This window comes from Neoarius graeffei, chromosome 12 (genome assembly GCF_027579695.1).
Source record: "Neoarius graeffei isolate fNeoGra1 chromosome 12, fNeoGra1.pri, whole genome shotgun sequence".
NCBI lineage: Eukaryota > Metazoa > Chordata > Actinopteri > Siluriformes > Ariidae > Neoarius > Neoarius graeffei.
In genome coordinates this window covers 18,929,310-18,956,942 of record NC_083580.1, presented here as the reverse complement: position 1 = coordinate 18,956,942, position 27,633 = coordinate 18,929,310, and the positions used below count along the sequence as shown (strand labels likewise).

Sequence of the window (27,633 nt, the reverse complement as noted above, 5' to 3'; positions counted from 1 at the left end):
CGTACAGAACAGCTTCAACTCTGGGATGTTGGTGGGTTTCCTCACATGAACTGCTCACTTCAGGTCCTTCCACAATATTTCGATTGGATTAAGGTCAGGACTTTGACTTGGCCATTCCAAAACATTAACTTTATTCTTCTTTAACCATTCTTTGGTAGAATGACTTGTGTGCTTAGGGTCGTTGTCTTGTTGCATGACCCACCTTCTCTTGAGATTCAGTTCATGGACAGATGTCCTGACATTTTCCTTTAGAATTCACTGGTATAATTCAGAATTCATTGTTCCATCAATGATGGCAAACCGTCCTGGACCAGATGCAGAAAAACAGGCCCAAACCATGATACTACCACCACCATGTTTCACAGATGGGATAAGGTTCTTATGCTGGAATGCAGTGTTTTCCTTTCTCCAAACATAACACTTCTCATTTAAACCAAAACATTCTATTTTGGTCTCATTCATCCACAAAACATTTTTCGAATAGCCTTCTGGCTTGTCCACATGATCTTTAGCAAACTGCAGATGAGCAGCAGTGTTCTTTTTGGAGAGCAGTGGCTTTCTCCTTGCAACCCTGCCATGCACACCATTGTTGTTCAGTGTTCTCCTGATGGTGGACTCATGAACATTAACATTAGCCAATGTGAGAGAGGCCTTCAGTTGCTTAGAAGTTACCCTGGGCTCCTTTGTGACCTCACCGACTATTAGACACCTTGCTCTTGGAGTGATCTTTGCTGGTCGACCACTCCTAGGGAGGGTAACAATGGTCTTGAATTTCCTCCATTTGTACACAATCTGTCTGACTGTGGATTAGTAGGGTCCAAACTCTTTAGAGATGGTTTTGTAACCTTTTCCAGCCTGATGAGCATCAACGCTTTTTCTGAGGTCCTCAGAAATCTCCTTTGTTCGTGCTATGATGCACTTCCACAAACATGTGTTGTGAAGATCAGACTTTGATAGATCCCTGTTCTTTAAATAAAACAGGGTGCCCACTCACACCTGATTGTCATCCCATTGATTGAAAACACCTGACTCTAATTTCACCTTCAAATTAACTGTTAATCCTAGAGGTTCACATACTTTTGCCACTCACAGACATGTAATATTGGATCATTTTCCTCAATAAATAAATGACCAAGTATAATATTTTTGTCTCATTTGTTTAACTGGGTTCTCTTTATCTACTTTTAGGACTGGTGTGAAAATCTGATGATGTTTTAGGTCATTTTTATGCAGAAATATAGACAATTCTAAAGGGTTCACAAACTTTCAAGCACCACTGTAGGTGTGAGTGCTTGTCTCTATGTCTTAGCCCTGCAATGACCTGGCGACTTGTCCAGGGTGTACCCTGCCTCTCGCCCATAGTCAGCTGGGATAAGCTCCAGCTTGCCCGTGAGCCTATACAAGATAAGTGGCTACAGATGATGGATGGATGGATGGATGGATGGATGGATTTGAGAAAATCTAGAAAAGTATGGAATCTTGTGCACTCATATCTGGACCTGGAAAAGTGTGGAAATTCAGGAGATGTTTTGGAAATCAGGCGAAGACAAAAATACAAAAGCTTTAAATATGATTATGCACCATTCTGATACTGTCAGTATCAGTGCTGGTATTTGCCTCCAACATGGTGGATTGGGACTGGATTGGATTTGATGAAAAAAGAGTCAATGATAAGCAGAAAGCACCATGGAAGCAATACCCAGCTGTTAAACTGCTAAAGAGAGAATGTACAAAGACTGAAAGAAAATGGTGCAAATCTAAACTTCACATCCATTATCAAATCCATAAAGAGATGCTTTGTAAATATAATTATGAAATTCATAAAGCAAGACAGTCTTTCTTCTCCAACATCATCAACAGGAATATGAACAATGCCTGTGTGCTATTTTCAACAGTAGAGAGGCTAACTAATCCCCCACCACAATTAGCACCTGAACTTCTCTCAGTTAATAAATGCAATGTGTTTGCATCCTTCTTCAAAGGTAAAATTGATAAAATATGGCAGAATATTGCTCATAATATATCTCAGTTGCAAATAATTGAAAAACTGCAATCACCAGTGACACAGACAGATAACTTCAACACAATGTCAGAATTGTGTTTAATTGATTATGAGACTCTTGAAAAAACTGTACAAAATCTCAGTTCCTCAACATCTGAATTGGACATTCTGCCCACCAACTTTTTTAAGTCTGTTCTTCATCTTATAATTACAGATGTGCTTCAAATCATAAATACATCCCTAGAGACTGGCATTGTTCCTGTGTCCCTGAAAAAAAGCCGTTGTAAAGCCCCTACTTAAAAAGAATAATTTGGATGCTTCAGTATTAAATAACTACAGGCCAATATCAAATCTACCATTCATCGGGAAAATCCTTGAAAAAATTGTCTTCAATCAATTAACTGCCTTCTTGATATCAAACAGCTGTTTTGATAACTTTCAGTCAGGATTTCGTGCCAATCATAGCACTGAAACAGCGCTGATTAAAGTTATAAATGACATACGTCTTAATACTGATGCAGGCAAAACATCAGTCCTGGTATTACTGGACCTCAGTGCAGCTTTTGATACTGTTGATCACAACATACTGCTATATTGACTTGAACACTGGGTTGGGTTGACTGGTAAAGTTATCAATTGGTTAAAATCATACTTAAAAGATAGAAGCTTCTTTGTTACCATTGGAAATTGTTCCTCAACATCAATGTCCTTGACCTGTGGTGTCCCCCAGGGGTCGATTCTTGGACCATTACTATTCAACCTTTATATGCTCCCACTTGGGCAAATTATAAAAGAACAATTCAATTTTGTATCACTGCTATGCAGATGACACCCAAATTTATTTTGCTCTATCACCTAATGATTATGCCCCCCTTGAATGTCTCTACCAGTGTATCGATCAAATCAACAACTGGATGTCACAAAATTTTCTTCAGCTGAACACACATAAAACAGAAGTAATTCTATTTGGAAAAAAAGATGAAAGACTCAGGATTACCACTATTCTTGACACAAAGGGGATTAAAACAAAAGAAATGGTTAAAAATCTTGGTGTTTTCATTGACAGCAAGCTAAACTTTGACAGTCACATGAAAGCAATCACTAAAACAGCATTTTATCACCTAAAAAACATTTCCAAACTAAGAGGACTTATGTCAAAAAATGATCTGGAAAAACTTATACATGCCTTCATCTCTAGTAGGGTTGATTACTGCAATGGCCTTTTCACAGGCCTGCCAAAAAAGACCATCAAATGACTTCAGCTGGTTCAAAATGCAGCAGCTAGGGTTCTCACATGAACAAAAAGAACAGAGCACATTACTCCAATTCTAAGGTCCCTTCACTGGCTTCCAGTAAGCTACAGAATTGACTTTAAAGCATTGCTGCTGGTGTACAAATCTCTAAATGGTACAGGGCCCAATTACCTCTCTGATATGTTGCAGCGGCCTAACCCAATCAGATCTACCAGATCGCAGCAGAAAAATTTACTGTTAAAACCTGTTGTTAAAACAAAGTGTGGTGAAGCAGCTTTTAGCTACTATGCAGTACAGCTATGGAACCAACTGCCAGAGGACATCAAAAATGCTCCTGCTGTTGGCAGCTTCAAATCTAGGTTAAAGACCAAGCTGTTTTCAGATGCTTTCTGCTAAATTATTAATATTGTCATCTCTACATGTTTTAAACTCTTTACTTTTACAGTCTCTACATGTTTTAAATTTTACTTAACTTTTATTCTATTTTATTCTGGTGTTTTTTTTTTATTGAACTTTTATTTCATTTTATTATTTTATTTCTACTATTGTTTAATTCTTATTATTTTTCTTCCCCATTTATTTTATGTAATTTTATTTTCTATTGCTTACTGTTTTGCTTTTACTTCTGTAAAGCACATTGAACTGCCACTGTGTATGAAATGTGCTATATAAATAAACTTGCCTTGCCTTGCCTTGATCTACAACCCCGATTCCAAAAAAGTTGGGACAAAGTACAAATTGTAAATAAAAACGGAATGCAATAATTTACAAATCTCAAAAACTGATATTGTATTCACAATAGAACATAGACAACATATCAAATGTCGAAAGTGAGACATTTTGAAATTTCATGCCAAATACTGGCTCATTTGAAATTTCATGACAGCAACACATCTCAAAAAAGTTGGGACAGGGGCAATAAGAGGCTGGAAAAGTTAAAGGTACAAAAAAGGAACAGCTGGAGGACCAAATTGCAACTCATTAGGTCAATTGGTAATAGGTCATTAACATGACTGGGTATAAAAAGAGCATCTTGGAGTGGCAGCGGCTCTCAGAAGTAAAGATGGGAAGAGGATCACCAATTCCCCTAATTCTGCACCGACAAATAGTGGAGCAATATCAGAAAGGAGTTCGACAGTGTAAAATTGCAAAGAGTTTGAACATATCATCATCTACAGTGCATAATATCATCAAAAGATTCAGAGAATCTGGAAGAATCTCTGTGCATAAGGGTCAAGGCCAGAAAACCATACCGGGTGCCCGTGATCTTCGGGCCCTTAGACGGCACTGCATCACATACAGGCATGCTTCTGTATTGGAAATTACAAAATGGGCTCAGGAATATTTCCAGAGAACATTATCTGTGAACACAATTCACCGTGCCATCCGCCGTTGCCAGCTAAAACTCTATAGTTCAAAGAAGAAGCCGTATCTAAACATGATCTAGAAGCGCAGACGTCTTCTCTGGGCCAAGGCTCATTTAAAATGGACTGTGGCAAAGTGAAAAACTGTTCTGTGGTCAGACGAATCAAAATTTGAAGTTCTTTATGGAAATCAGGGACGCCGTGTCATTTGGACTAAAGAGGAGAAGGACAACCCAAGTTGTTATCAGCACTCGGTTCAGAAGCCTGCATCTCTGATGGTATGGGGTTGCATTAGTGCATGTGGCATGGGCAGCTTACACATCTAGAAAGACACCATCAATGCTGAAAGGTATATCCAGGTTCTAGAGCAACATATGCTCCCATCCAGACGACGTCTCTTTCAGGGAAGACCTTGCGTTTTCCAACATGACAATGCCAAACCACATACTGCATCAATTACAGCATCATGGCTGTGTAGAAGAAGGGTCCGGGTACTGAACTGGCCAGCCTGCAGTCCAGATCTTTCACCCATAGAAAACATTTGGCGCATCGTAAAACGGAAGATACGACAAAAAAGACCTAAGACAGTTGAGCAACTAGAATCCTACATTAGACAAGAATGGGTTAACATTTCTATCCCTAAACTTGAGCAACTTGTCTCCTCAGTCCCCAGACGTTTACAGACTGTTGTAAAGAGAAAAGGGGATGCCTCACAGTGGTAAACATGGCCTTGTCCCAACTTTTTTGAAATGTGTTGTTGTCATGAAATTTAAAATCACCTAATTTTTCTCTTTAAATGATACATTTTCTCAGTTTAAACATTTGATATGTCCTCTATGTTCTATTCTGAATAAAATATGGAATTTTGAAACTTCCACATCATTGCATTCTGTTTTTATTTACAATTTGTACTTTGTCCCAACTTTTTTGGAATCGGGGTTGTATTTTTAAATTTAATCCAATGACTTTATACATGCTGGGGAATGTCTGTTATGGGATGATGCCTGTTCTGTAAGTTATTGTTGGACGCAAATCATCTCTAAACACTTCTCCTGTGACATTTCATGGGTTCAGTGAATATCTACGTATCACAGTGACTCTTTTCATGATATCTCAGGAAAGGGCAAGAACCCAGTAAGTGATCATTTACAATGCCTGTAAAATGTCCTCTTCCTAGGAAAGTAGGTGGTTCTTGACTTCACTTCTGTGTGAAGGAAATAAACAATATTAGCAACCTCATGGTCATCATCTGTCCTCTTTTGTCACTGGAACCACTGCATCACTTTTTTCCCCAGTTTAAATTAGTGAAGATGCAGAATTCATGTTATTCCCATTCAATTCATTTATTGCCTGATTCTGTGGTTCCAGATATGTAATGAATTTATTTTCCTTTTCCCTTCTGCAGAAGATTGACCTGAAGGACAACAATCTAAAGACAATCGAGGAGATCATCAGCTTCCAGCACCTGCACCAGCTGGTGTGTCTGAAGCTCTGGTACAATCAGATCGCCTACATCCCTATCCAGATTGGCACACTCACCAACCTCGAGCGCCTCTACCTGAACCGCAACAAAATCGACAGGATTCCCAGCCAGCTGTTCTTCTGCCGCAAGCTGCGCTTCCTTGACCTGAGCCACAACAAGCTGAGCAGTATCCACCCGGATATCGGACTGCTGCAGAACCTGCAGTACATTTCTGTTACTGCAAACAGAGTGAGGGACACACACACACACACACACACACACACACACACACAAAATACATCCCAGCAAGATTGATCTACTTTAGAGTAGCTCTGTAGCTCCATGGCCAAATGGTTCCTTCATGGGAATGTGATGAAGCTGAAACTTGATTCACGGTTTCTACAGATGTTTAAGTCTAAAAATATTTTCTTTTGTCAAGGTATGTCTTCAAGTTTGCTTGTTTTTTTTTTTAATCAACATTTGGTAAAAATAGGTACCCTATGGGTACATGTGGCTCCTGCTTATAAATAAAATTGTTTTCTGATACCATGTCCATACAGTAAATATAGCATTTATATTTACTCTATGAGGTAGTAGCCACAAATTGAAGTGTAATCCAAAAATTATCAATTTAAAAATCACAGAAGTAAAATATACCAAGTGTCTGTACTTTATATTATTCTACTCTTATCTCTTACAGTTTTTGAAACTGAAACCTCTAAACCAAGGCTGACATACACTCTGTCGCCATGACCGAAACTCTTATTTCCTAGAAAAAGCCCGGCATTAGAGCTCAGTGGTCTCAATACTCTTTTTGACAACTTCCCATAACAACTTGGAAGTGCGTCACATCTACATCACACATGAGACCACTGGCCGAAGAAGGCGAGGAAAGGGGGACAACCTGGAGTATATTTTAAAATACGAACGCACTTTCCCTCGGTAATAGCCATAAACATATCTGAAAGTGATTTCTTTAGTCTAGTCCATTTATTTTGAATGGTGAACTGAATTGTATACATCCATCCATTATCTGTAGCCGCTTATCCTGTTCTACAGGGTCGCAGGCAAGCTGGAGCCTATCCCAGCTGACTATGGGCGAGAGGCGGGGTACACCCTGGACAAGTCGCCAGTTCATCGCAGGGCTGACACATAGACACAAACAACCATTCACACCTATGGTCAATGTAGAGCCACCAATTAGCCTAACCTGCATGCCTTTGGGGGGGAAACCGGAGCACCCGGTGGAAACCCACGCAGACACGGGGAGCGCATGCCAATTCCACACAGAAAGGCCCTTGTCGGCCACTGGGCTCGAACCCAGGACCTTCTTGCTGTGAAGCGACAGTGCTAACCACTACACCACTGTGCCACTCGAATTGTATATGCTCACCGGCCATTTTAATCAGAGCACATGTATGTGTTTGCGCAAGCGTAGTGTGTAATTGTTACACTCATTCTTACATTCTTACAACACGATGCCATAGTGGCTACAGCCTCTATGTGAGGCAGTAGCCACAAAAATCTGAAATTTTCCATAGCTTCATTATTTTGCAACCATTATGGAAGGAATAAAAAATGACATGGTGTGCTAAAGGAAGATCATCAATGACAGTAGTGTTGTGCAACCCAGCATGAAAATGGAGTTACTGTTACAACCCTGAAGTTGGATATTTTCCAATATCTGCTTTCATATATTCCTATATTCTTAACTAAATATCACCTTACTCTCTATGCTTTTTGTTCTTAAATATTTTTAATCAGCTTTTCCTTAAGCTTATATTATGGGAGTTTTTTGTCATAAAACTTCCTGTGAATGACGTGTTACTATAGAAACGATAACATACAGTGCAAAGTCTTATGTACATTCAAAGAAAGGATGTAAAACTAAGATGCCTTCAAAAATAATGGAATTGTTTCCACATTTTTCTATATTTCTTTGCTTTAAAAAAGTCTTCGGAATTATTTGTGCACTTTTATAAGGAAATTAGCTTGTATGCTTGACCAAGCATCTTGAAGAATCTGCCACAGTTCTTTTGGAAGCTTTTAACTCACACTTGCTTCATTTTTTTCCCCCTCACCAGCCTTCTTCATCTTTTTTTCTCTGAGAAGTGATCTATTAAGTAAAATTTTGCTTTCTTTACTGACATCAGGCGGATTTATATTTCACTTTTTAAATTTATAAATTCAACTCAACATTATTGCGAATGATCTGTTTCCATTTTGTGATGTTACACAATTAAAGCTTGGTTTTGTCTTCTTGTCTTGCAATAGTTATTACAAAAGGACAGCATATTTCATCACTACACTAAAATGTTTTATACCACAAGAAAGCTGAATTTTATATTCTGATCAGTAAAAAGAGGGTTTTTTTAAGACATTTTAAGTAAAAATTTTATTAAATTGTTATTATTTGACTTGCATATTTTACACCAGTAAAATATGGCAACGATCTCCAAGATCTGATAAATGTTTGGACGGTGATTTCGATTGCATCCATCACAGTAGCTGTGGCTTAAACAGAAAAAAAAGTTTCCATTTCAAATTCGCAAAATGTTGCTATGTTGAATTGTCCAAAAAAAAAATCACCTCCTGCGAGCTTATCAGCTTTTTTTTTTTGCAATATTTGAGAGTTTTTCGAAATACGTGTGTTACTTGTTCTTTTATACAGTTACTTGTTCTTTTAATTTGCAATTTCAGATCACACATTCAGCAGGTTAATGGAAACCTGCCTATACAAACATTTTTCTCGAACATTACTTTTCCAACAAAAATAAATGTTCGGAGATATAAAATGTTTGTGCTCACTGGTCTAAAATATGCAAAAGTCAAAGAATAATTTAATACAATTTGTACTTAAAATGTATAAAAAAAATGTATCAACATCTTTTTACTGATCAGAATATAAAATTCAGCTTTCTTGTGGTATAAACCATTTTAATGTAGTGATGAAATATGCTGTCCTTTTGTAGTTTATAATGTTAGTCAAGTAACTGGACAGAATTTTTATTTCCTTCCCTGCCCTTTCTTCAGACTGTTTACATGCTGGCCAACCTTTATGTATTTTGCGTAGGAAGCTCATCTTTGAACATTGGACCACACTGTTGCGAGTTATCAGTCAAAATACGGAAAAGAGCCATTTTCCTTCTTTTTTTCTTCCTTTGGCTGCTCCCGATTAGGGGTCGCCACAGTGGATCTTTTGTCTCCATTGCTCCCTGTCTTCCGCATCCTTCTCTACCACACCTGCCACTTTCATGTCCTCTCTCACCACATCCATGTATCTCCTCTTTGGCCTTCCTCATTTTCGTTTGCCTGGCAGCTCCATCCTCAACATTCTCCTTCCAACATGCTCTGCATCTCTTCTCAGGATGTGCCCATACCATCTCAGTCTCATCTCTCTTAGCTTAATTCCCAAGCTCTCCACATGTGCTGTCCCTCTGATGTGCTCGTTCCTTATCCTGTCCAACCTTGTCACTCCCATCGCAAACCTTAACATCCTCAACTCTGCCACCTCCAACTTTGCCTCCTGTCTCTTCGTTAAGGGTACGGTCTCCAATCCATACATCACAGCTGGTCTCACTACTGTCTTATACATCTTACCTTTCACTTTTGCTGGGACTTTCCTATCACAAATGACTCCCGAAATCTGTCTCCAACTGCTCCACCCTGCCTGCACTCTCTTTCTCACCTCACTATCGCAGCCCTCATTTTCCTGCACAGTTGACCCCAGGTACTTGAATTCACCAACTTTCTTTACGTCTACTCCTTGCATCTTCACTACACTCTCATCCCCATTCTCATTGATGCACATGTATTCTGTTTTGCTACTGCTCACCTTCATTCCTTTTCGTTCCAATGCATACCTCCATCTCTCCAAACCCAACTCAACCTCCTTTCTACTTTCACCACATATCACAATATCATCCGCAAACATCATGTTCCATGGTGACTCTTGCCTCACTTCGTCCGTCAAGTTATCCATCACTATGGTAAACAAGAAAGGACTCAAAGCAGATCCTTGATGGAGTCCCACCTTCACCTTGAACCATTCAGTTGTTCCAACTGCACACAACACTGCTGTTTCACTGTTCTCATACATGTCTTGCACCACTCTAATATACTTCGCATTCACTCCACTCTTTTTCTCATACGATACCATAACTCATCTCTCGGCACTCTATCGTATGCCTTCTCCAGGTTTACAAACACACAATGTAGCTTTCTCTGGCCTTCTCTGTACTTCTCCATTAACATTCTTAAAGCAAAAATTGCATCCGACATGCTGTTCCTTGGCATAAACCCGTACTGCTGTTCACAGATTGCTACCTCTTTTCTCAATCTCGCCTCCAACACCCTTTCCCATAGCTTCATGGTGTGGCTCATCAATTTTATTCCTCTGTAATTACTGCAGCTCTGTACATCTCCCTTATTCTTATTGGGACTAGCACACTCTCCATTCATTTGGCATTTTCTCATTATCTAGGATCTTATTAAACAATCTCGTTAGGAACTCCACAGCCGTCTCACCCAAACATCTCCAAGCCTTAATCGGGATACCATCTGGTCCGACTGCTTTCCCAGTCTTCATCCTTTTCATGGCTGCCCTCACCTCATCCTTACTAACCAACTCTGCTTCCTGATTTGCTGTCTCCAATGAACCTGACCTTTTCTCTCTTGAATTCTCCTCATTTAATAAATCCTCAAAGTACTCTTTCCACCTTCTTAATACACTCTCTTTGTTTGTCAGCACATTTCCATTTCCATCTTTCATCACTCTTACCTGCTGTACATCCCTCGCTTCCCTGTTTCTCTGCCTAGCTAGTCTGTACAGGTCTTTCTCTCCTCCTTTGGTCTCCAGTCTTTCGTACAACTCCTGGTATGCATCTGCTTTCGCTACCGCTCTTTTTGCCTTCTGTCTCGTCTCTCTGTATAACCGCCTGCTTTCCTCGTCTCTCTGATCATCCCAATTCTTCTTTGCTAGCCTCTTCTCTTTTATAATTTCCTGCACTTCTTTGTTCCACCACCATGTCTCCTTGTCTTCCTTCCTCCTTCCCGATGACCACCCTAGTACCTTCTTTGCTGCCTCTCTTACTAGTACAGCAGTAGTATTCCAATCTTCTGGCAGACTTCCATGACCACTCAATGCTCGTCTCATTTCTTCCCTAAACTCCTTCTGATGTTCAACCTCTTTTAGTTTCCACCACTTAATCTTCGGCTTCACTATTTCACGCTTCCTCTTTTTCACTTTCAAGCTCATCCTGCACACGACCGCTTGATGTTGTCTAGCTACACTCTCCCCTGCCATCACTTTACAGTCTCCAATCTCCTTCAGGTTACCCCTTCTGCAGAGTATGTAGTCCACCTGTGTAGATCTTCCTCCACTCTTAAACGTCACCCTGTGCTGCTCTTTCTTCTCGAAGTATGTATTGACTATCGCCAAATTCACCCTCTTTGAAAAATCAACCACCATTTGCCCTTCCACATTTCTCTCTCTTACGCCATATCTGCCCATCACGTCCTTATCTCCTCTGTTTCCCTTGCCAACATGTATGTTGAAATCTGCTCCTATCAGCACGCGCTTCTCCCTCAGTATACTTTCTACCACTTCATCCATCTTTTCCCAGAAAGACTCTTTCTCTTCATTCTCACGTCCAACCTGTGGGGCGTACATGCACACAACATTGATTACCACTCCTTGAATCTCCAACTTCATGCCTATTACTCTGACACCCTCTTCACATCAATCACACTGTTGACCAACTCTCCCCTCAAAACAATACCAACACCATTTCTCTTTCCATCGACTCCATAATAAAACAACTTGCATCCATCTCCAATGTTCTTGGCCTTGCTTCCTTTCCACCTCATCTCCTGCACACACAAAATGTCCAACTTCCTTCTTTCCATCATACCTGCTAACTCTCTCGCTCTGCCAGTCAGTGTTCCCACATTCAGTGTTCCTACCCTCAATTCTAAGCTGCTTCCCTTCCATCTTTCACGCTCTCTCCTAACACGCCTCCCCCCTCTCTTTCTCCTTCTCCGTTTTGGTGCAACAGTAGCACACTTTCCACCGGCACCCTGTTGACCAACAGTACCGGAGGCGGTCGTTGTTAACCCAGGCCCCGACCAATCTGGTATGGTATTTCTCTTTTCATTCCACATGTTAGATTTGGCACAGTTTTACGCCGGATGCCCTTCCTGACGCAACCCTCTCCAATTTATCCGGGCTTGGGACCGGCACCAAGAGTAAGGCTTATGCACCCCCAATGGCTGGATTTCGCCAATAAAAACAGTAAATATGCCAATCACATATGATTCTAGGGTGAGTGATGGTTGCACAAATATTTTGAACTTAACAGTGATATAAACTGACATGCCGTCTCATATTAGTAATTTCGTCTCTTTTTGATTTCCCTACTAGAAAGATGCACTAATATAGCATCCTCGCTTTTTGTTAAGGTAAATTGAGAATGATTTGTTCATTACTGTGAAATAAAAATCAATAAAATGTACAGTATGTTAGGTAACATTCGACGCATATATCGTTAAGATCAGGTTATGCAAAGTGGAAGCACATAAATACATGCAACCATGAAATTATGGCTGCTGTTTACTGAATGTTTTATGTTTTGAGTTTGAGGAAGTGCTCCAGGATGTTAGTAACAGTAGGTGGTTGTGTCTAGAAATGTGTGGTAATGAAAATAGCATTTTTATGAGACCTGACAGAGCATGCTTAAAAAATGCGTCCACAGACTGTCTCTTGGCTTCCTTATTCCCAATATGCAGTACAAACCAGCTATGTAATTTTTTTTTTTTTCCAGAAATTGCAGCCTTGTTTTCTTGGCAGCATCACTGCCTTGTTTCAATAATGCTATACACAGGGAAGTGTCAAGTGCGCAAGAGAGGCGGATGTATGTGCAGAAGTGTTTACTTTAATAATAAATTGCGATCTATACATAAAGTGCATGAAACACACACAAAAACAAGCAGTCCAAATCGGCAGGCAAGGTCATAAATGAGAAAACAGGCAAAGGGTCGATCGAGGCGCAAACAGTATGTCGGAGGCAAAACGAGAACTAGAAATAGGAACAGGAGTTGAGGAACCAGGAAAACCACAAACACAGGGTAAAAAGGCTCGGTAATACGCACTGAATGTGGCTTAATACTTCGTATCACCTTAGCATTGGTGCAGTCCTTAAATAGCCCAACACTTGGTTCACTAATTGAGAACAGGTGTGCCTTGTTCATGGCGCACGTGCTGGAGCTCACTCGGCGCGTGCGCAGCCTGAGGCACACCTTCAGGTGCATGTGCCACAGCGTGCAGGACTGACAGAACCCCCTCCCAAAGAGCTCCCTCCAGAAGTGAAAATCCATCATACTGGGCCCCGGTGGGGGTTCGGGCTCAGGCTCTGGACATGACTTGGGTTCTTGGCTAGGAGTAGGTTTGATCTCTGGACTTGACTTGGGCCCTGGACTGGAGTCGGACTCGAGCTCTGAAGATGCCGCGGGCTCTGGACTGGACTCAAGCTCTGAAGATGCCGCGGGCTCTGGACTGAACTTGAGCTCTGAAGATGACGCGGGCTCTGGACTGGACTCGAGCTCTGAAGATGACGCGGGCTCTGGACTGGACCCGGGTTTGAGCTCTGAAAATGACACGGGCTCTGGACTGGACCCAGGCTCGAGCTCTGAAGATGACCCGAGACTGGACTCGGGCTCTGGAGACAGCTCGAGACTGACTCTGGCACTGGAGTAGGCTCTGGAGTAGATGCAAGCTCTGGAGTAGGTACTGACACTGGCCCTGGAATGGGCTCTGGAGTAGATGCTGGCTCTGGAGCGGGCTCTGGAGTAGACACTGGCTCTGGAGCAGGCTCTGGAGTAGGCACCGTCTCTGCCACAGCCTCTGGCACAGGAGCGGGCTCTGCCATGGCCTCTGGCACTGACTCTGGCTCCACCTCTGGCACGGGAGCAGATGCTGACTCTGGCTCCACCTCTGGCACGGGAGCAGACGCTGGCAATGGCAAAGGAACAGACACTGGCACAGGAACAGATGCTGGCATGGGTTCAGGCATGGATTCAGGTGCTGGTTCTGGCTGAGAAACCAGCTCAAAAGAGACAGCCTCCTCTCCTGTCTCTGTATCAGCCAATGGGAGGAGCTCTGGAGCAACAGCATCCTTAGCTGAGTTGGCCACTGGAGGGAGCTCGGGAGCAACGGTCTCCTCAGCTGAGTTGACCACTGGAGTGGTTGCCTTTAGGAGATGCTCGAGAGCAACGGCCTCCTCAGCTGCGTCAATCACTGGCCTGATTGCCCCTCCCCAAAAATTTTCAAGGGGTTCCTCCTGTATTAATGATTCATAGATAAACTTCAGCATGGCAAAGAAAGTCTGAGAGTTTCGAAGGCACGGGTGTTCCACCCAAATCAGATATCCCACCCATCTGCGTGCTCATCCAGCACCCAGATGGGATCGGGTGGCTTGGGCTCTAGGAAGTCATCATAGAGAACCCCACACTGGATGCGGAATCCACACAGGTGATATTCTCCATCATAGGGTGTAGGAGGGTAAGCATCGGTATGTCGGCAGAAATAAGAGACTAGCGGCAGGGACAAGGAAACCCGGAAGCGACATGGGATTGCAAATTGATACATGTCTGCTACACCCATTGTAGGGTGAAGTATTCTGTCAAGTGCGCGAAAGAGGCAGATGTATGTGCATCAGTGCACTCCTTAAATAGCCCAACACTTAGTTCACTAATTGAGAACAGGAGATGCCTTGTTCACGGCGCGCGTGCTGGAGCTCACTCGGCGCGCATGCGCCACAGCACACAGGATTGACAGGAAGAATGAACCTGACCAAGTATCTGTTAATCTTCGTGTTTCTTAAGTCATAAATTTCACGGGGGGTCGTTTAGCACCAAAACTTAAAGGACAAATAGGCGTCTCTCGTTGCCTGTCAGTCATGTTGCTTGTCAATGGAGAGCGCTCACCCTTTCAGTGTTCTAGCCGAGGCAGTGCACGTGTCATGTTTTGGGCAGTTGCTCTGTTGGTACAGCTGCCATCAAATAACTAACTTTCACTAAAATCATTGACTACCTTTAACTGCTGTTTGTTGCTCCTTTTCAGTATACTTAATAATCAACTACAGAGTGCAAGTAACAAACAATCAGTGGAGAGAGTAATTGTTTTCATTCATTTATTCATCTTCAGTAACTGCTTTATCTTGGTCAAAGTCACAGTGGATCCAGACCTTATCCCAGGAACAATGGACATTGAGGCAGGAATATACCCCAGATGATATGCTGGTCCATCGCAGGGCTCCGTATGCACACACATTCATATACTGCTTCACACCCAGGGGTGATTTAGAGTGGCCAGTTTACCTGGGAGGACGGGGGAAATGCAGACATGGAGTCAATATTGTAATTTCTTTTCAGAATATGTATCCATCACCTTTTTCCACTTTCTATTTATTTGTGTTTGTCATATTGGAATTGCGTTAATTACTAAATGAAGTCTTAGACTCAGGCTTGGAGTTGCTTGTTAGAGGAAAGAGCATTTTTATGGGACCTCACACAGCATACTTAAAATACAGTGGGGTTTATATGAGGTTGTGCACACAGCTATAACATTTTTCACTGGTTTGCAGATAGAAAGCTAAGCAACACTATGCTGTTGTATTTATCATGAAGTTAGTCCTGTGACATATGACCAATATTACCAGACCTGACAACCTTCACGCATTATGTTTAGAAACTCTACAATTTAACATCAGAATACACTGGCACAAGTAATCACTTGAAAGTAAACTGAGCAGTTTTCTCCCCAATAAACAGGAGATGAGCCAAGGGACATGAATCTGGAATAAATTGCGAAAATACAACATAAATATTAAAGCTATACAGCCTTTCGATTTTAGAAAATCCGTGAAATTTAGTTCCCTCTGAAATGTGGTCATATGTTTATATCTGCAATTTCTAAAAAAAAAACCAGGCCATTCTGTGGCTGGGAAGTTATTTAATTTGAGGGGATTCCTTAGCAAATAATGTGCCTGAAATTGCTTGCTTCACGCAGTCAAGCAGACAGAGGAAATCCATGTGCGCATGCGCAAGTTTACCTGCTTCTTCTTCTTCTTCTTCTTTTGGGTTTTACGGCAGCTGGCATCCAGTGTTGCATTACTGCTATCTCCAGGTTTACATTGACCGTGGACTGACAGTTATATCATTCTATCACTAAACAAACATCTGATCACACTGAGGTGCTTGCTGACCACCAGTATTTATTAGTTTGGTCATGTGTTTCCTTTCCTTTGCAACATAATGTCTTTTCTTCTCACTTTCTGTTATTGTAGTCAGGCTTTCATGTTTCACTCGAGTCCTCCATTTTCTTCTCCTGTTTCAAATTTGTATCCCACAATGCCTTGTGCGAACGGGGAAAGCCCACCATGTGATGCATGACGTAGTCTCTTGAATTGGGTCACGGTGAAGCAAGAAAAAATAGTGGAGAATTTAGGGCCACATGGCCCTAAATTCATTAATTGGTTCTATTTAAAACAAACAAAAAACCCTAATAAAATTGGAAGTCTGTGATTTGAATTCAGTAGCTTTCAGGCCACTAAACAAAAATAATTAGGTGTCAGGGAAAATTCTTTTTATGACCTAAACTTGAAAAATCTGAAAGGCAGTCTACCTTTAACCTCCAAGGATTAAATAGGCCTCTTCCAAAGAGTCACTTTTTGCTCATCTGCAAGGGAAAGTGCCAAAATTTATTCAGACACTTTGATGAGCAGATTAACAGTGAATATTGTCAGTCATGTGGACAACAGATTTGTAAAAATCCTCGAGAAATCCACAATCCAGCTGAGTTTTCTTCCACAATTGATGCTTCTGCTGACAAACAGTTCAGACTACACAGCTGATGATAGAATGCTTTCCACTACTCTTATACCTGAAATGGTGGAACTTTTTTTAGGCTATTGGTTCTGGACGATTAAGTTGTGTATTATGATTTTTTTTAAATGGTAAATCAGGAGCAGGAAAAAAAATCTATATCATACAAAGCATGTATAGAATACAATCCTGACATTTGATACTTAAAACTACTTTTAACCCTGGAAGCAGTTGCAATTTTTGTGGTCATGTTTTTGTTTATAATGAGACGCTACATTCCGTGAAGTCTAAACATTTTGAGAAAATTGAGTTCCTCACTGGTAATTACGACTTTGTTGAATGCGCCTACAATAATCACTGTTAAAGCATTAAACAATCATCCATGTGTCATTAGGAAAGTAGAAAAATCATCTTGTAAACATTAACCTCCTTTAACTGTTTTTCTTTCTCTCGTCTCTCAGATCAAGACCTTACCACTTAATCTGTTCCAGTGCAAGAAGCTTCGGACGCTGAACCTGGGGAAAAACTGCCTGACTGCACTGCCATCGTGTATCGGACAGCTCATGTTTTTGACACAGCTGGAGCTGTGCAGTAATTGGCTAGAAGGTCTGCCGGTGGAGCTGGGCGAGTGCCGCATGCTGAAACGCTCAGGCCTGGTGGTGGAGGAAGAGCTCTTCAGAACACTTCCTCCTGAAGTGAAGGAGCAGTTATGGAGAGCTGAGAAGGAGGAAGCCTGAGACTGAAAGACTATGGATGAGAAGAGAGTAAAAATGGAGGCAGATGAAAAGCTGCAACAAACTTTTATTTTAACATTTTTAATTTTTTATTAGTTGTTTTTATATATTTAGTGGAATACAAGGTTGATCCCTGCATAAAGCCAAGAAGAGAGGAATGAGGAAGTGGAATTATGGTATGGTAGAGGGACAGAAATTCTTGAAGACGTTTCACCTCTCATCCAAAAGGCTTCTTCAGTTCTGTCTGTCTACATTGCAGTCCTGAAACAAGTGTCCTTTGTTATTGAGAATGCGCCATGTGCTCACCGGTGTCCCCTATAGTGGCCAATCTATACATGGAGTAAGTGGAAAACAAAGCCTTGAGCACTTTTTCAGGAGTTGCTCCCAGCCACTGGTTCAGGTATGTGGATGACACCTGGGTAAAGAAGAACAGCAACAACTTTATTCATCACACGCTTGTGAAATTCCTCTTTGCATTTAACCTATCTGAACCAGTGAACACACACATGCGCACACACACATGAGCAATGAGCACATGTACATACCCAGAGCAGTGGGCAGCCATGCTAACAGCACCCGGGGAGCAGTTGGGAGTTAGGTGTCTTGCTCAAGGGCACCTCAGTCCAAGGCTGTCCCATATTAACCTAACCGCATGTCTTTGAACTGTGGGGGAAACCGGAGCACCCAGAGGAAACCCATGCAGACACGGGGAGAACATGCAAACTCCACACAGAAAGGGCCCCGCCAGCCGCTGGGCTCGAACCCAGAATCTTCTTGCTGTGAGGTGACCGTGCTAACCACTTACACCACCATGCCACCCAAAACCCATGTGCCTTCACAGAGCGCATAAATGCAGTGGATATCAACATCAAGTTCACTTGGGAGGATGTCAGTGGAAACAACCTAGCCTTTTTGGATTGCAGCGTGCATATCAAACAAGACAGAAGCCTTTGCATCGAGGTCTGCTGAAACCCATACACACAGACCAGTACCTACTGTTTGACTCTCACCATACTGGAACACAAATTGGGGGTCATTATGACCTTACATCACAGGGCTCAGAATATTCCTACAACAGTAGAGGGAAAAGAGAAAGAGCAAAAACATATCAAGGAAGCACTTCAGAAGTGCAGGTATCCTAATTGGGCTTTCGTCAAGATCAGAAAAAGAAACATAACAGACAGGGAAGAAAACAGCAACAAACGCAAGAACATTGTCATTCCCTACATCTCTGGACTATCTGAGAAACTCAGGAGGATATTCCACAAACACAACATCCCTGTACACTTTAGACCCAGTAACACTCTGAGGCAGAAATTGGTTCACCCTAAGGACAGAATACCCAGACACAAACAGGACAACGTAGTGTAAGCAATTCAGTGCAGTGAGGAATGCACAGACCTGTACATTGAGGAAACGAAACAACTGCTTCACAAGCACATGGCTCAACACAGGAGAGCCAGTTCCTCAGGCCAGGACTCTGCAGTCTATCTTCATCTCAATAACAAAGGACACTCATTTCAGGACTGCAATGTACACATTCTAGCCAGAGGAGACCAGTGGTTTGAAAGAGGAGTAAAAGAAGCCATCTTCGTCAACCTGGAATGACCATCACTGAACAGAGGAGGTGGTCTGAGACACAAGCTATCAGCCACCTACAACACAGTCCTTGGCACACTTCCCAGAAAACTGAATACACATCCACATAAAGTCTCAGCTGACTTCAATGACTCACATGATGGCAGAGAGAGCCAATGACCCACAGATCACCCGAATGACCCTCTAGGCTGCTAACACCATTCACACCCGACCTCCAGTGACCCTAACACTGACAGGATGACCGAGTGTCAACGACCCATGTGACCTCAACGACTCCCCTTAGGTTTGCTTTTGGTCCACTAGCGGATAAATATCTGGAACTCCCCACTAGTCAGACAGAAATGAAGAAGCCTTTCAGATGAGAGATGAAATGCCTTCAAGAATTTCAAGCAGAAGGTTTTCAAGAGGGCGGCACGGTGGTGTAGTGGTTAGCGCTGTCGCCTCACAGCAAGAAGGTCCTGGGTTCGAGCCCCGGGGCCGGCGAGGGCCTTTCTGTGTGGAGTTTGCATGTTCTCCCCGTGTCCGCGTGGGTTTCCTCCGGGTGCTCCGGTTTCCCCCACAGTCCAAAGACATGCAGGTTAGGTTAACTGGTGACTCTAAATTGACCGTAGGTGTGAATGTGAGTGTGAATGGTTGTCTGTGTCTATGTGTCAGCCCTGTGATGACCTGGCGACTTGTCCAGGGTGTCCAGACTTGTCCAGACTTGTCCGACTTTCGCCCATAGTCAGCTGGGATAGGCTCCGGCTTGCCTGCGACCCTGTAGAAGGGTAAAGCGGCTAGAGATAATGAGATGAGATGAGATGAGGTTTTCAAGATAGCGGCTTGAGGAAAGGTTGTGTGATGCTGAGCTGGTGCGCCATTTCATTAAATTTATCATTTTTGCCTGTAAGCAAAGCGTTTCGTGGACTCTTGTGACTCTATAACGTACAATGAGTATAAATGCCTACTTTTTGAGGCAAGCTGATAACATGTCACGTAAAAAGAAGGCAAACCAGAGCAATCTTGAGGACCCTACCCAGCAGGACAGTGAGGCTAGCGAAGATAGCTCGCTAGCACCTGCACTACGAGAGATGATTTCAGAAATTACAGCTAACATCTCAAAGATTATTGACAATAAGTCAAGTCTGCTGTCACATTTACTGCTCATCGTGAGGAGCTGGACAGTCATGACGAACACATTACAGAGGTGGAAGGGAGAGTGTCTGCTTTGGAGGATATTGTAGACCCAGTGGAAAGCAAGATGAAGGCACTAGAACAACAGGTGGTGGATTTAAGCGAGCATGTTGATGATTTGGAGAATAGAGGTCGGAGGAAAAATATACGCGTTGTTGGACTTCCAGAGGGTGTGGAGGGTGATAACCCAACGCGCTTTTTTGAATCCTGGCTACCTAAAATCTTGAACATCGAAACTAAAATGGGCCAGATCAAGCTGGAAAGAGCACATCGCTCCCTAGCACCCTTGCCCTCCGCTACCCAGAAACCGCGATCGAGCCTGGTGAGATTTCATAATTATCAGGATAAGCAGAGGGTGATGAATGTGTCGTGGAGCATGGGGACGAGAAATCAAGCTTTGAAACATGATAATTCCACCGTGATGATCTTTCAAGACTTCTCAGCCGCCGTTCACCGCAAACGTAAAAGATTTGATGGGGTGAAGAAACGTCTGAAGGCCACCAGAGCTACAGCCACCCAAGTCTACCCCGCATCGCTAAGAGTCACCTTTTGTGGCTCAATAAAACTATTCCAAGATCCGGCTATGGTGGAGAAGTACATTGACTCTCTCACCGTGACCAGTGGTGATGATGGCTCCTAAGCCTCACGGATTTCCTGCCTCTTTATTATTATTATTATTATTATTATTTTCTTTCCTTTACTACTTTTCATTTTTGAAGACTGTTTTCATCTGAGATCCACGCGATGACGTGAGTATGTTGAATTTTGCAGTAGCCTAGACCACTGTGCTATGGGCTGGATAAGGGCGCCACCACGCAGTACACCGAGTAGATCTGTCTTCTGTCGCTAGAGAACCCTCTCGCTCGACGTCTCTTGATTAGAGAAGGACAGTGTTTAGTTTTAATGCCAGTAGGTTGTTTGGCACTTGTTTTTTTGTTGTTCGTTAGTTGTTTGGTGTTTAGTACTCTGCTTACCTTCCACTCTAATGATATCTTAACATGTGGGCAGTATGTGTGCTTAGGATATACTTTTATTTTTTTGTATTTTGTGATTTGAAATGACTGTGCCTTTACTTAAACTATGCACCTGGAATGTCAACGGTATCCATACACCTATTAAGCAATGAAAGGTCCTGACTTATCTTAAAAGGGAGGGAGTTCATATTGCTTTGTTGCAGGAGACCCATTTAAACAAAATAGAGCATTTAAAACTGCAGCAAGGGGTTTTGATCAGCTTTTTTTTCCTCCTTTACATCAAGGAGCAGGGGAGTTGCCATTTTGTTCCAGAAAAATCTACCATTTAAAGTTATGCATTGCATCAAGGATAAGTCAGGACGGTATGTCATTATCAAAGGTGAACTATATGGAGAAGTGATTGCCATTATGAATGTGTACTATTCACCTGGTCATCCTAGTGAATTTCTAGCTACAACATTCTCTGAACTAGCTGATCTCAATGTCAGAAATACTTTTGTAGGAGGAGATTTTAACTGCCACTTAAACCCTTGTATTGACAAATTTCCTGCAGGTCGAATGTCCACCTCTCACCATTCTAAATTCATCAATGCCCTTTGCGAGGATCTGGATTACATAGATATGTGGAGAGCCCAACACCCAGCAGATAAAGAGTATACCTTCTTTTCAAAAGTTCATAAATGTCATACACGAATAGACCATTTCTCATCTCATCTCATTATCTGTAGCCGCTTTATCCTGTTCTACAGGGTCACAGGCGAGCTGGAGCCTATCCCAGCTGACTACGGGCGAAAGGCAGGGTACACCCTGGACAAGTCGCCAGGTCATCACAGGGCTGACACATAGACACAGACAACCATTCACACTCACACCTACGGTCAATTTAGAGTCACCAGTTAACCTAACCTGCATGTCTTTGGACTGTGGGGGAAACCGGAGCACCTGGAGGAAACCCACGCGGACATGGGGAGAACATGCAAACTCCACACAGAAAGGCCCTCGCCGACCACGGGGCTTGAACCCGGACCTTCTTGCTGTGAGGCGACAGCGCTAACCACTACACCACCATGCCGCCCTAGACTATTTCTTTGTACCTAAAATTTTGTTACAATCAATTACTTGTAGCTCTATAGGCAGCGCAGTTATATCTGACCATGCTGCTGTTTTTATCCAGTATCAAATTGGAAATTCGGTCCCACAGACAAGGTATTGGAGGTTTAACCCTTTAATTCTCACAGACCACAAATTTATATCCTATTTCACTGAGGAATTTAAATCCTTTTTATCTATTAATTCAGCTTCTACAAAGGATCCATCACTTCTCTGGGAAACCTCTAAAACCTTTGCAAGAGGCCTCATCATATCGTTTGTGCACAGTAAGAGGCACAGGCAGGTTGAACAAAGGGAAATTTTGGAATCTAGGCTTAAGGTGGCTGAAAGGGAATATATTGCAAAACCTTCATCAAGGAGACTTAAAGAAATTTCTGCACTACGCTCAGCCTTAGACTCCCTTTTAACAGAACATGCAGAGGCAAAAATTAGATTTGCTAAACAAAGATTATACAAACAGTGTAATGTAAGGGGAAGGGAAAATGTATTTTGAAAAGCAGGACTCTTAAGTTTAATATTTTGTTGTTTGACCTGTGACCTCTAGTTCCTGTTAAGGCAGCCATTTTGGTTTGAATAGTAAAGGAGACACATGTAATGACACAGCAGATGGAAGTTCATGTTCAGCCTACACATCTAATCCTGGTGTTTTAGGAGGCACTGCGCCTCCTATAGGCCAATTTCTTTGTTAAATGTAGATTTAAAAATTCTTTCCAAAATATTGGCTACACGATTAGAAGGCTTGCTCCCTTTGCTCATTCATGAAGACCAAACTGGCTTCATTAAAGGCCTTTACTCATGCAATAACCTGCATAGATTGCTGAACACAATTCAAAAGTTCCATCAACAGTCAATGGACGGTGTGGTCGTCTCTCTGGACGCAGAGAAGGCGTTCGACCGTGTCGAATGGCCCTTTCTTTTTTATGTTTTAGAAAAGTTTGGCCTAGGTGAAAAATTTATCAGTTGGGTTCGACTACTTTATAATAATCCTCTTTCCTCCATTCTTACTAATGGACTACGATCCCCTAATTTTTGCATACAGAGAGGCATCAGACAGGGCTGCCCCCTTTCCCCCCTCTTGTTCGCTCTGGTTATAGAGCCCTTGGCTGAGGCGGTCAGGAAGAATCAGGACATTTATGGTCTACCTATAATCAGTAGGCAGCACAAGATAACCCTTTATGGAGATGATGTCCTGATCTTTATGACTAAGCCTGAGATTTCCACTGCTAACCTCATCGACACCATTAGTAAATTCAGTGCCTTTTCAGGATATAAAATTAATTTTGACAAATCAGAAGCAATGCCCCTGGGTAGTCTGAAGCATCAACCAAAAACCCCATGTCCATTTCCCTTCAGATGGTCCCCATCTGGCTTTGTTTATAAAACCCCTGATTTTGATAAAATGTATAAAGCTAATTTTACCCCTCTGCTTGAACGCATTAGGTTGCATCTAGAGAGATGGAATACACTGCCCATCTCTTGGCTGGGACGTGTGGCTCTCCTGAAAATGAATATTTTGCCTAGATTGCTTTACTCTATTCAGATGATTCCAGTTCTCTTGTCTCATAAAACCTTAAAAAGCCTGAACACTTGGTTTAGCTCTTTCATATGGGTGAAGAAGAAGCCCCGCCTCAATTTAGCAACTCTGTGCCTTTCATCCTTGGAAGGTGGCCTTGACCTTCCCGACATTAGGAAATATCAGCTTAGTGCACACCTCTGCTTCATCACTGACTGGATACGCGAGGATCCTATGTCCATATGGTTGGATATAGAAAGTTCTATGTCCAATCTACCTCTTGCAAACCTGTTATTTATTAGAACGCCTTTAGTCAATGCATGTCGTAATCCAATTACAGTCTACACCGTCATGGCATGGCATGTAGTTAGAAGACTAGAGGGTAGACATAAATTCTGTTTTTACACCAATATGTGGCAACTCAGATTTTCTGCCAGGAATAACGGACCCTGGTTTTCAGATCTGGAATATTAAAAGGCTCTCCAGACTATGTGATTTGTTTGTTGGACCAACTCTGATGTCCTTTAGTCAGCTAAGTGGAAAGTATGATATTCTAAAACAGGATTTTTTCATTATCTTCAAATAAGAGATTTCATTAAAGATACGACAGTTCTTTCTGACCACAGCAGTTCATGCATAGAGCGATAGCTCTTTTCACTATGAGGGGGCCACTCCATAGGTTTCTTTAATAGACTGCTTAAGGAATATGTTACTGCAGGTACCTTACACCTAAAGGTGAAATGGGAAGGAGAACTTGGTGTGGAGATCACAGATGAGGAATGGGATGAGGCATGGGAAAATGTGAGGACCTTGAGTATCTGCAACAGGGTTAAGGCAGTTCAGTTAAAAATTTTACACAGGGCTCATATATCCCCCTCCCAACGTCACAAGTTCAATGCTGACCTCTCCCCTCAATGTCCTAAGTATAAAATAGAGATAGGGAGTCTTACTCATTGCTTGTGGTCTTGTTGGAAAATTAAAAAATTTTGGAATATGGTGGGGCAAGATATAAACAGAATTTTATTCACGTCACTGCAATGTGACCTTCGTTGCATGTTATTTGGGATATCAAACTGTTTTATTAATGATAAATACAAAGAGAAATTATATAAAATGTTAACTTTCTGTGCTAGGAAATGAATCTTGTTAAACTGGATAACAGATAAACCCCCTTCTAGAACACAGTGGCATAAAGTTGTAATAGAATATATCACTGGATTATCTGACATGTAAGTTGCATGATAAGGATGACATTTTTCGCAGAACATGGGAACCTTTCATGTCCTTTATGGGACTGAATATTGAAACCATATTAATAAGAGGATTTATGTAAAAAAAATTAATAGGACCTTTATTTTATTGTATTTCATTTTCAATTTCATACTCATTTATTTCTTCATTTTGTTATCATATAATTAATGAGCCAACTGTCTGTATGTATATTTGAGCCTGTGAGCCGAATCTTGTTCTGTCGTACGTTGTTTGTTGTTAAAACCAATAAACATAATTAAATAAAAAAAGAATTTCAAGCAAGTCCAGTTACCTTCTTTAGCATCTACAATTTATAATGACCTGGATGACTGAGAACCTTCATAGACATAGTCCAGTACACACACACACGCGCACACATGCATGCATGCATTGCTACAGGTCAGTACATGCAAACTAATAAGCTAAGCTGCATGCAGACTCTGTGCTGATCACAAAGACTTAGTTTGCTGGAGAGGAAACACACACACACACACACACACACACACACACACACACAAAAGACACAAACACACTGCACCCCCAGCGTCTCTCAAGTATAATGAAGGACTTTTGTTTGTACGGTATGTGTCTTTGAGACACAGTCAAGCCGTCACCAAAAACGAAAAGGAGGGATGATGCAGTGTTCTGATCTTTGTCTCTGTTGTCAAGGCAACTGTCCCATACTATCACTGCCTTAACTCCTTAGAACAAAGATGTATCTTGTTCTATAGATTTTGTCAAAAAAGTGGACAAATACAAACTGTTTGTATGAGACAAATATGTTCATTAATATTTTTTGGACATTAACAGTAATGTTTCTTTTTGTTTAAGCAGTCTTTATTATATCCCTAGGATTATGTTAATAAATGATTCTGGAGACAATTCCCACCACCATCATAGAAGTTCAAGTTGTTAAATTATAAGACATTTTGCACACAACCACTGCACCCAAATGCACAAAACCACATGTTTGCCCATCACGTACACAAATACACGCTTCATACCTTTTAACGACAAATGAAAACCAAAATTTACGTGCCCATACTTACAGTTGAGGAGGAAAATGCATCCTTAACTGAAATCACTCTCAGAACAACCCCCACACACATTTATCCAGCAAGTTGTTGGTCTGAGTAAAACTCTCATGATGTTGGAGTCCATTCACAACACTCACTCACTCTCATGCTGCGTGGCTGAACACAGAGGGTATCTTGTTCATTCAAGAAAATTCCTTTCAAGAGATGGTCCAAGATTAGATATTTATATCTCCACTAATAGAGAAGAATAAAGGAAAGACATCACAGATTAGACCTTAAGAGCAACTCCCACACCAGAAACTTAAAGCTTGCTCTCTAAATTAAGTCTTTATTGTTGCTGTTGTAGTATTCAAGAATCTGAGATCACCACCAAGAACTTTCTACTAGTTCCAGACTGGTTCAAGCTGACAGGAAGTCTATGGTAACTCAAATAACTATTCTTTACAACTGTGGTGAGCAGAAGAGCATTTCAGAATTCACAACACACTCAGCTTTGAGGTGGATGGGCTACAACAACAGAATCTGCCTTGAGGTTCAATATGTTGTGTGTTCTGAGGTGCTTTCACCGTGAGCTGGCCGAGTGGTTATCCTGCCCACCTTTCGACTGGGAGATTGCAAGTTCTACTCGTGGTCAGGTCATATCAAAGACCATCATAAAAATGGTACCTACTGCCATCTGGCAAGGCACGCTGCAATACAGATGCGAATGGGGAGTCAAACTCTCGCAGTTACTAGAGGACCAGTCCCCCACACTGTAACCCTAGCTACATAATAGGCGAGAGGCCGAAGGCTACCAAAACAGAGATCGGCGCTGCACCCATGTGCCTCAAGGAGTTAGAGAGTGCTGGGACAGGAGACTGCCTGGGAAGACCAGATCCTGGCATGAGATGGAATTTGACTTGACTTTGACTCTGAGGTGCTTTCCTGCACACCACGATTGTCAAGAGTAGTTATTTACTGCATCCCTCCCATCAGTGTGAACCAGGTGATATTTTTTCCACCATGCTGATGTTCAATGTGAACATTAACTGAAGCTCTTGACTTGTATCTGCATTATTTTATGGATTGTGCTGCTGCTTCATGATTGGTTGATTGGATAACTGCATGAATGCACTACTGCTCATGATAAAGCAGACAGTGACTGAGAAATTCATTTTAATACTGATAAGCCCTTTTATCAGAGGATTGGAAGGTGCAGGGCTGTTGGAACTGCAGCTCCTCCTAGTGGCACCTGCAGAGCATCTTAGCAGTAACTCAAATAGAACTTTGTGGTGATTTTA

General features: G+C 41.9%; 1 protein-coding gene across 1 annotated transcript in view; it reads left to right on the top strand.

Annotated features, from left to right (window-relative positions):
* The window catches only part of LOC132895247 (volume-regulated anion channel subunit LRRC8A-like), a 79,059-nt gene extending 61,360 nt beyond the window's left edge, over positions 1-17,699 (top strand). Inside the window, exons 6-7 of the mRNA XM_060935615.1 lie at positions 6,025-6,330; positions 17,424-17,699. Of these exons, the coding sequence (XP_060791598.1) occupies positions 6,025-6,330; positions 17,424-17,699 (582 nt within the window). The remainder of the gene's footprint in view (positions 1-6,024; positions 6,331-17,423) is intronic.
* Positions 17,700-27,633: the final 9,934 nt, after the last annotated feature.